General features: G+C 53.1%; 1 protein-coding gene across 1 annotated transcript; it reads left to right on the top strand.

The window, feature by feature from the left end:
- Positions 1–3487: 3487 nt before the first annotated feature.
- On the top strand, positions 3488–5800 carry NKX2-4 (NK2 homeobox 4). Its single transcript, XM_032790841.1, has 3 exons — positions 3488–3872; positions 5133–5581; positions 5660–5800. The coding sequence occupies exons 1-3, from the start codon at positions 3488–3490 to the stop codon at positions 5798–5800; spliced, it is 975 nt and encodes a 324-aa protein (XP_032646732.1).
- The last annotated feature ends 4082 nt before the right edge of the window (positions 5801–9882 follow it).

The following is a 9882-nucleotide window of genomic DNA, read 5'->3' as shown; positions in this document are numbered from 1 at the left end:
CTCCCCGCAAAGAAAGGAGACGAGTGACTTTCTCTGGCCCCGGCTCCTGCCTCCCTTTCGCACTTGGAGACTGTGGGAGTTTGGGGTGAGGCGCAGGATGCAGGATCGGGCCCTGTGAGCTTTGCCAGGGCAGTGAGTTGTTTGCAAGGGGGGGCACGACGAGGACCCGCTTAGGGAAAAGGAGCGGCAGGCTCAGCAAATGGAAGGGGAGAGAATCCGGACGGATCCTGCTCTCGCAGAGGGATAAGGGCTCCCAGACACAGGTCTGGGGAGGGCGGCCTGCCTGCAGCCAGCAAACCTATTGCAGATTGCACGTGCCTGCCCCGCGCCCCGGGAAACGTCTGGGGTCACCTTAATGACCAGGGGCGGCAAGCGAAAAGCTCGGGCGGGAGGCGAATGCATGACACTTCGGGCGCCTTGCTCTCCCGCGCCTAAAAACTCCTGCCTGCAGCCGCAAGGCGCGCAGCCTTGCGGGGGGAGCTGGGCCAAAGGTGACCCTGGGTGGCGTGCAGGTCCCCACAGCCGCCTCTGCATTTTGCGCCAGTGCAGCGCGGGAGCTCGGTGCCCGATCTTGGCAGAGCGGAGCGGGCAGCAAACTGGGTGTGAAGCGGATGAAATCCGCTCTCAAATAATCGATCTGCTTCAAACCCCCCGGGGCAGGCCGAGAGCACCGACGTGTGCCTTACAGAAAGTGTGTACATTTAGTAGAGACCACACACACACACACCCACACACACGGGTGGGTGTAGTCGCTATTACATTCGTACATTTCTATAAATATACACAACACACAGGCTTGTGTGCAATATGCAGAGTATCACCTCCCCTTTCTATATATCACATCTCAATATTCTCTATGTGCATAGACATGTAAATACCATTTGATAATTCCCGTGTAAATACGATTGGATTATTGCCATATACGCAGCAAACAGACTCTTCAGAGATCCGGATGCAGAATATAGCACTGCCGTGTGGTGCATGTATTGGGCAGGATTTGTCTGCGTCCACACAGAAATGACAGAAAGGCTCCGTTGGCCTGAGAGGGTTAGAAAAGCTGCCTGAGCGAGGGTTGCCATTTAGGTAATTCGTTAAGAACCATTTTGGGGTTGTTTTAGCCGCAGTCAGGCTTGATCCCTAGAGCCTAGTTTTTGGGGGCTTGTCTGGTTCTCCTGGATGAACTGGGGAGAATTACATAATTAACTGAGTGAATTCCAGCGCTTTTGGGTGACTGGGCTTTTCAGAACCATTCGCGGCGCGTTCATTGACCAGGTAACTACACAAATTCAAGCTGATGCGCTGTTCCAAGCGCTAGTCCCGCAGTGCGGAGCGGTCCCCAAGCAAGAACCGCTCCCTCTGAGTGTGGGGGCTCCTGATCCAGGGCGAACAGCCTCGGCTAGGGGGTTGTTTTATTCCTAGCCAGGGGTTAAATTTCCTGCGGGTGGCGTTAGGACTAGGGGTAATCCCACGCCTCTCAAGCCAGGCACGTGGGCTGAACTGACAGCTCCCGTACGAAAGTTCATTTCGTCCGCAACGCAAAAGCTTTTCCAGGGGCCTGGCCCTGTTCGCGTTAAATGGGGGGAGATATTGCTTCGCCTGCAGAAAACCAACGCCCCCCCTACCCCTACGAGTTTTCAACTCCCAGAGATGAAAGTCACTCGCTACTCAAAGAATTAGCCCGGGGTGGCACAGAATTAGGCCGCACCGCACCTATATCTCGCAGCATCCGCGGTTTGAAAGTGCGGGCATTCCTGTCGGGTTCCATAGGGGCCAATTCTCGGTCGGGTTCTGGAAAGTGACCTCGGGTCACGGTTTCCACCACCCGCCCAGCAAGTTTCGTTCTAAAACGTGCTGGGAGGCTCACGGCGCGGGGCTCTCGAGTGGGGATCTGAGGAAGTACCCGTGGCCGGGGCGTGGAGGAAAGCCCTATATTCAGGCGGGCTGCTGCGGGTAGGAGGCTGCCCTTGCTGGACTCTCTTTTCTGGAGTAAAACCCCAGTGTACTTGGAGGGAACAGAGACACGCCAGAAACATTAAGAAAAATTGAGCACGGAGAGAAACGAACAATGTTCGTCTTTATCCAGCGCCTGGCGATCTCTGCCCCGGTACCTGAGGGCACCCTGGGTAAAGCATTGGGATCTTTCAAGTGTTTATGCTCAAGTCGGTTCGAGAGATTTTCTCTTTTCAAGACCAAGACGCATCCAGGCAGACGTCGGGCTCAAGCCAGAGGGAACCCCGCTGGGCGAATCTGTGCAGAGCTGCTGGTTTAATAATATCACCCCCAGAGCTGGGATTTGAGTGGGCAGAGGAGTATCGGATACCTTCTTGTTCCTACACTTCCACCACGGCTTGACCCTGAGGGGACTGAGGTCTCCGCTCTCTGTTTTCCTCCACAGTCTTATTCCCACGCGGCGTTTTTTACTCATCCCCTAGAAAAACAACACTGGATTCAAATCTAATCGCTGTGCCTTTTCTGGGAATTGTTTGGGGCTCTTTGTGGTGGTGACTGACCATGTTCGTGCTCTTAAATCCTAACTCTGCAGCACTGGCTTGAGTTCCAGAGTCGGACGCTCGTTAGCCATCGCACAGAGGCTTCTCAGTGACTTTCGGGGTGTTTCTTTTCTTAGGCTTCAACGAAACCGAAACGCTTTGGCGAGAGACACTGGTCAGGGAAGCCGGGGGAGAGAGGAAAGGGTGGGGTTTACACGCGTCGGGGGAGGCCGGATCTCCGCTGTAACGCCTGGCGGCTTAGAAGTGAAACGGAGCCTTCGCCACAGCGCGCACTGGCCCCCGCAGACCGGGAAAGGAGGAAGCCGGGGCCCCTAGGCAGAAATGCGCCCCCTCCCCAGTACAAACAGCTGCTTACAGGAGAGGGTCTCGGGGTGGGGGTTAGTCTCGCTCGCCTCTGGATTTTGATACTTTGAGCTAATTTGGAAGTCCCCGCCGCTGCCACCAAACGATGCTTAAGAGCCCCAAGGACGCATAAATTAGGCGCCTCTACAATGGCAGAGGAGAGTCCTCGTAACCTCGTCTCCTAAGCTCCCTTTGGTGCTTGTGGGGAGGGGGCCAACCCACGGGCTCTTTCCCGGGGCGGGGGAGGCAGCGGGCTGGGGGTTCCCACTCGCCCTCGGACTGCCCCGCCGGAGACCAGCGCTGCGCGGGGACCTGGCCGGGCGCGCAGGGGCCGAAGCGGGGCGCTGGGCGCAGTGGAGAGCGAACTGGATTTCCGCCCCTGGGCACTGCCGGTTGTTGGCTCCTTGGGGCTGTCGCTCCGCCCCCCAGTGTCTGTCGTAAACCTGGCGCCGGACTAAAATAAACCCGAGATAAGAGAGCTCAGGGCTCGCCTCCCTCCTCCTTCCTCCTGCGCGGCGAGCGCTCGGCGCGCTCCGGAGCCCCCCTCTCTTGGCGCAGCCAGCCGGCCGGAGGGGAGCCGGCAGCAGCCCCGGGCTGAGCCCCCGCGAGCTCCCCCGCTGCCCGGCGGCCGAGCCATGTCGCTGAGCCCCAAGCACACGACGCCCTTCTCCGTCACCGACATCCTGAGCCCCATGGAGGAGAGCTACAAGAAGTTCGGGGCGCTGGAGGGCGCCGGGCACCTGGGCTCCCCGCTGGGGGCTTATCGCCAGGCGCAGGGCGCGCAGGCTGCCCCGGCCATGCAGCAACACGCCATAGGCGGCCACAATGGGGCAGCGGCCGGCGCCTACCTCATGCCGCACGGCGTCTCCCAGTTCCCCCACAGCGCCGTGGGGGGCTACTGCAACGGGGGGCTCGGCAACATGGGCGAGCTGCCTGCCTACCCCGACAGCATGCGGAACAGCGCGGCCGCCGCCGCCAGCGGCTGGTACGGGGCCAACCCGGACCCCAGGTACTCCACAAGTAAGTGGGGCGCAGGCGGGAGCCGGGGACGCCGGGCTGGGGCGGGGGGCTTTGCCGGGCGAGAGAGAGGAAGGGCAGAAGGTTGGAGGCTCTGGGTACCCCACAGCCCCCAGACTGAGACTTTCTTGGCTTGAGGAAGCCACAGGTCCTTATCCCAAATCAGGCGCGGTCGGTATTGACTAGAGAAACGGGGGATAGATAGATAGATAGAGTGTGTGTGGGGATGGATGGATAGATAGATATAGGGATGGCTAGATGGATGGAGTGTGTGGAGGGATAGATGGATGGATGGATGGAGTGTGTTGGGGGATAGATAGAGTGTGTGTGGGGATGGATGAATACATAGATATAGGCATGGATAGATGGGGTGGGTGTAGTGTGGGGGGGTGTGGATAGATAGATAGATAAACAGGGATGGGTAGATGGATGGATGGAGTGTGTGTGGGGATGGATGGATAGATATAGGGATGGATAGATGGGGTGGATGGAGTGTGGGGATGGATGGATAGATAGATATAGGGATGGATAGATGGATGGAGTGTGTGGAGGGATAGATGGATGGAGTGTGTTGGGGAATAGATAGAGTGTGTGTGAGGATGGATGGATAGATAGATATAGAGATGGATAGATGGGGTGGGTGTAGTGTGTGTGGGGATGGATGGATAGATAGATAAACAGGGATGGATAGATGGATGGAGTGTGTGTGGAGATGGATGGATGGATAGATATAGGGATGGATAGATGGATAGAGTGTGTGGGGGGATAGATAGATGGATGGATGGAGTGTGTTGGGGGATAGATAGAGTGTGTGTGAGGATGGATGGATAGATAGATAAACAGGGATGGATAGATGGAAGGAGTGTGTGTGGGGATGGATGGATGGATAGATAGATATAGGGATGGATAGATGGAGTGTGTGTGGGGATGGATGGATAGCTATAGGGACGGATAGATGGGGTGTATATGAGGCTAACTATTTAGATCACTAGAGGTGTATGGGGCTAGACAGACAGGGGTCTGTGGGACAGACAGACGCGCTGTATGGGGATTAGATACAGCTGATTCCCTTGCCCTGCGGCACCCCACGCCCTTGCGAGCCAGCCGAGGTTTCAGACCCGGTGGCCGGGGGCAGGTCCTCCCCACACCCCAGGCCAGTGCGCTGCATTTCGCTGACTTGCCCGCCCCAGCAGAGGCAGAGGCAGAGCCGGGGCTCGCTGCTCCCGTCGGGCCGGCCTAGCTCTCAGCCTCCCTTCTGCTCAGTCTCCAGGTTCATGGGGCCCTCGTCCGGGATGAACATGGCAGGCATGGGCACCCTGAGCGGGATCGCCGAGGCGGCCAAGACCATGGCCCCTCTCCACGCGGCTCCCCGGCGGAAGCGGAGGGTGCTCTTCTCCCAGGCGCAGGTCTACGAGCTGGAGAGGCGCTTTAAGCAGCAGAAGTACCTGTCGGCGCCGGAGCGGGAGCACCTGGCCAGCATGATCCACCTCACCCCGACGCAGGTGAAGATCTGGTTCCAGAACCACCGCTACAAGATGAAGCGGCAGGCGAAGGATAAGGCCACGCAGCAGCTCCAGCAGGAGACCAGCCTGTGCCAGCAGCAGCCCTCCCCGCGGCGGGTGGCCGTGCCAGTGCTGGTGAAGGACGGGAAACCCTGCCCGGGCAACCTCGGCAGCACCCCGGCTGCGCCCAACCAGCCGGCGCCCCAGGGTGCCTCCAGCGGGGGGCTCCCGGCGTCCAGCAGCGCCGCGCACCAGCACCAGAGCCAGCAGGTCAGCTCGCTGAACCAGGCCCCGGAGCTGGAGGAGATGTCGCCCAGCCCCCCCTCCCTCCACAGCCAGGTCGGCGGCATGGCCCAGATGGACACGGCCAACGTCGATTACAGCAGCAGCCTTGTCAACCCCAACCTGCTCTACAGCAGGACGTGGTAACGCGGCGGGGGGGCCGGCCTGGGACTGCCTGGGGAGCGGGCTAGGCGCACCCCCCGCCGCCACCCACCCCAACAGCGCTGGCGCCTGCGGCTTTCTTCCCTGCCCCTGGAAGGAAAGATCTGAGCTCCTTCCTCCGCTCTCGTTGTCGTTGTCGAGTTTATTTTCTATGATTAATCATTAAGTATTATTATGATGATTCCTTTTGCTAAAGACTTGAATTGCAGCCGGGTCTCTGACTCCGAGTTGCCAACGCTGCGGCAGAGCGTGTGCGAGCCGGCGCGGACTTCTTCGGTGGAGCTGAAAGGCTGATCCGAAGCCTCGCCCGTGTAGGGGCTGGGGGAGGGGGAGACAGAACTAAAACAAACCCACAAAAAAACCCTCGTTGCTCAAGGCCACTGCCCTGGTGCAGGTGAGGACTTCCCTGCTGAGCGTCTGCCTTCGACTCCGGGGCGATGCACCAGGAACCACATTAAAAGCTGACGCAGCAGATTGACAAGAGTTAGTGTTTCCCACCGTAAAGTCTCCGATATTTTTTTTTTTTAGACTAGTTCAAAAATACAAACCCCCAGTTGGATGGTGTCTCTATCTTATAAACCAATTGAAAGCGAACAATAAAGCGTTTGAAGTGCAACTTATCTGGTAGAATTAATTTTATAAGGGTGCCCCTTAAGTGCAATTTCATTATTATTTGATTGAAAGTAAATTGAATTGTAACTCAAGGTCGATGAGCAGACAGCAATGTTAGCTGAGAACAGTTACTGCCATTTAGGTGACAGGGAAAGAAAAGCAACGGTAACAATCAGCTGGAGAAAAAAGACTTGTATTATACCCGCTGAGGATATTTTTACAGAAGAGCTTTTGAACTTTGATGCTCAGATTTAAAAAAAAAAGTTTTTATTGTTATTAATTATTATTATTTAATAAGGACTTGGATGTATGTTGACAAACCAACCACCCCTTTCACTACGTGTAATATGTGACCCGTCCCAACGGTGAAAGTTACATTAGACCTGATGAAATAAAGAAACTCAGAAAAATTCCTCCAAAATGTGTGACCTGCTCTTGGTATCGCAGTAGAATTTTACCCGAAGCTAAATATTGTTAGTAGAAAGCGCTGAATTATTGCCAGCTATGAACAAGGGGGAAATGAGAAAAGATCAGGAACCTGAAATGCACAGCAGCCAAACCCTGAACATGACATCGGTTAGGCAGAATGGGAAATATTATGCTGGCTCTAGACAATTAAAAAATCAAGGAAAATAAATTACAACAACGTGTTTTCTTCCTCACGTCTCTTCCCGACTACAACGAAAAGAAAAGAAAAAGAATACAGAGAAACTAAATAAACCATTGACTTTCAGCAATTTTTTATAATATATGAAATCGCGGTTGCTCACAAAAAAATGTTTTAATTGTACAAAAGACGTTTTTGCCTCTTAATATTAGCAAATTTTGTTCCAAACTGATCTTTCACTGTCACTTCAGAGAATCATAAATATTTTTTTTCTCTCTAAGAAGTGAAGGCGATTCTGTTACTTTATGTTAGGTAGGTCTATTTAGGGGTTTTATTTATTTACACACTAGTATGTTCTGGGTGTTCGATGTGAAAACTCAAGTTGCAGAATGATTTAAATAAATATACTCAGAGCAATTTATTTAATTAATGCAAATAAATGGAATATCAGTACCAAGGTGTGCTTTATACATTATCAGAACAAATTAGTGAAATCTATTCTCCACCGAAGAGAGAGAACCTCAACATGAGAGATTTTATAGCTTATGATGTTTTTACTGAATGTTTCTGGTCTATTTTGAATCGAAAGATTTCCATACCGCCTTGGATTTTTGGGGGCGCGGAGGGGAGGTGGTGGTTTGGCTTACATATTTTTGATGTAATATTTTAACTGCATTTTTATAAGCTGCTTTTTTTTCTCTTAAATATTTTTGGTCTAAATTTTATAGCTAAGAGATTTTATAATCTGCTTCGCGCTCCCTCCCCCTTTAAATAATTTGGATATAACATCCTAAATGAGTGTTCGGCCAAACGGATACTTTTAAACATTTAGAACAAGTTATTTTGTGATTTGATCGCGAATATTTAAAAAAGAAGTAATTTTTGGATTCCAAACTGAGGAATAAATGGCCCCTACTATAGACCCATAGAATGATCTCTGAAAATATATATATCTATACATACAACTGGATACCAACGAAGGATTTGAAAATAACATAAAGGTGTATGCTTGGGAATGCAGTGAAAGGATGTGGAAAATGCTCGTTATTTTGATCAATGTACTTACTATTCGCGTCCGGGATAGAACATTAATTTCAGAATGTTTTCTTTAATATCTGATGGTACTATTTCAATGTAAGATACTCATGATTTATTTGACAAGGAAGATGCATTTTTAAAAAAATGTCTAGGGAAATAGATTAGGTAGATACAGACATATAATCCGTTCATTTTGCAAGCCTGATTTTTTTCCCTTTTGGAACAAAAATCTTTGTTTACATAAAGAAATGCGGTGGAGAAAGGGAGCAGATTGAAACCTTTAGGAGAATGTGACCTTTTACAACATTTCCCGGTTAGACTAGAAACGGCAGGACTTTACTATAACGGAGAAAAGAGACGACACAAACAAACAATCTGTTGTCACCATGCTATGGGGTGATTACGCATTATGTTTCGCTTGCAGCTTCCAGTGAAATAAGAAGGAAATATAAATATAAAGCGATAACCTTTTCTCTACATCTAACAGAGGGGAAATAGGTTTAGGTACAAAAGTCAGTTATGGGTTTGTGTATATGCATGAATACACGCAGCATATTCTGATTCGGTGCTTAGATAGATTGAGTAGACTGTGTCTATCATCCCTGAAATGTACATGATCGAATCAGGGCTGTGTGTACTTTCTAGCAGAGACAAAGGTAGGCGAAGTAATATTTTTTTAATTGGCCCAACTTCTGCTGGCGGAAGAGACAAGCTTTCCAGCTGGCACAGGGCTCTTGTGCAGAGCCTGGAGAAATTGGTCCAATGAATGACCTCACCCACCTTGTAACGGACGCGTTAAAAGTTAGCAACCCTCTGGTCAGGAGCAGGGAGCTTCCCCCTTCCCGGCCTTTAAGCTGCGTTGTCAGATCCGTCGCCAGCGGGATTCCTTTTGCGCTGGGGCTTCCCAGGCCCTTAGTCCGAGTCCAAACGCGCGGCCTGGGTGCAGTTCGTTAGCCGGAGAGGAGGAGCTAAGCGGCACAAATCCCCCCTGGAAGTTTAGGGGGCCCAGCGGCGCCTTAGAGAGGGGGTCGCTGGCTCCAGCTGAGCTTTGGAAAGAGCCTGGAAGTTCACGTGGCGAGCGGGCAGGTGCGCGTGAAACAGACAAGAACTCGCGGTTCCACCCACGCGCCCTCTTTTGTCTAGGCTGCGTCCTGGGCGCTCGGGGCCAGGGCAGAGCTATGTACCTGGCTCTTTGCTGCGAGTCCCTCCTCGCGCCGGGTCAGGGGGTTTTAACCACGGGTGTTAGAGAGGCGATGCCCAGCCACGACGGGCGGAAGCGCTCGCCCGCGGGCCGAAATGCAGCTCGGTGTGGGAGCGAGAGAAGCCCCAGGTGGGACTGACTAGAGGGCAAAGCCAAGCGCTGGATCTGGAGATCGGACGTTTCGCTCAATTGCTAATTCCCCCTGGTCTCTGTTTTCCTTTCAGAGGGACGTAGCCGGCTCTTACGCCCTGTGCTCTACCCCTCCTGTAAGGGGAGATTTGGGTCCATCACGGCCGCGGCCTTACCCACCCCCACGCGGTATGTCCTAGCGCGCGTGGGTGCCCGGAGGCCACACGTTGATTAGTTGCTACGTGCTGTGCCCAGCCAGGCAAGGGGGACCCGGCTGCTGCCAGGCCTGGCCAAGCGGTTATGATCGATCGGGAGTAGCTGGCTGCAGAGAAAAGAAAAGTCCCCCCCCCAGCCCCACTCTCGGCTCCGAGGGACTGGTCCTGCCTAGTCCCTACGTTAAAGGACTTTTCTAAACCACAGACAGGCCCCACCGTGGCATCAGGTGGAAGCCAGAGGACTGTGAGCTCAGTGGCAGGACTC

The sequence above is a fragment of the Chelonoidis abingdonii genome, chromosome 3 (assembly GCF_003597395.2).
Source record: "Chelonoidis abingdonii isolate Lonesome George chromosome 3, CheloAbing_2.0, whole genome shotgun sequence".
Lineage (NCBI taxonomy): Eukaryota > Metazoa > Chordata > Testudines > Testudinidae > Chelonoidis > Chelonoidis abingdonii.
Note: the sequence above shows the minus strand (reverse complement) of the source record. Positions and strands in the feature narration are given on the sequence as shown.

What these genes read in the sequence shown, in the direction of transcription:
- NKX2-4 (XM_032790841.1), top strand. Translation starts at nt 3,488, where the DNA reads ATGTCGCTGAGCCCCAAGCACACGACGCCCTTCTCCGTCACCGACATC. An exon ending in GGACCCCAGGTACTCCACAA is followed by an intron (nt 3,873 to 5,132) that starts GTAAGTGGGGCG and finishes CCTTCTGCTCAG; the next exon opens with TCTCCAGGTTCATGGGGCCC. An exon ending in ACCAGCCGGCGCCCCAGGGT is followed by an intron (nt 5,582 to 5,659) that starts GCCTCCAGCGGG and finishes TCGCTGAACCAG; the next exon opens with GCCCCGGAGCTGGAGGAGAT.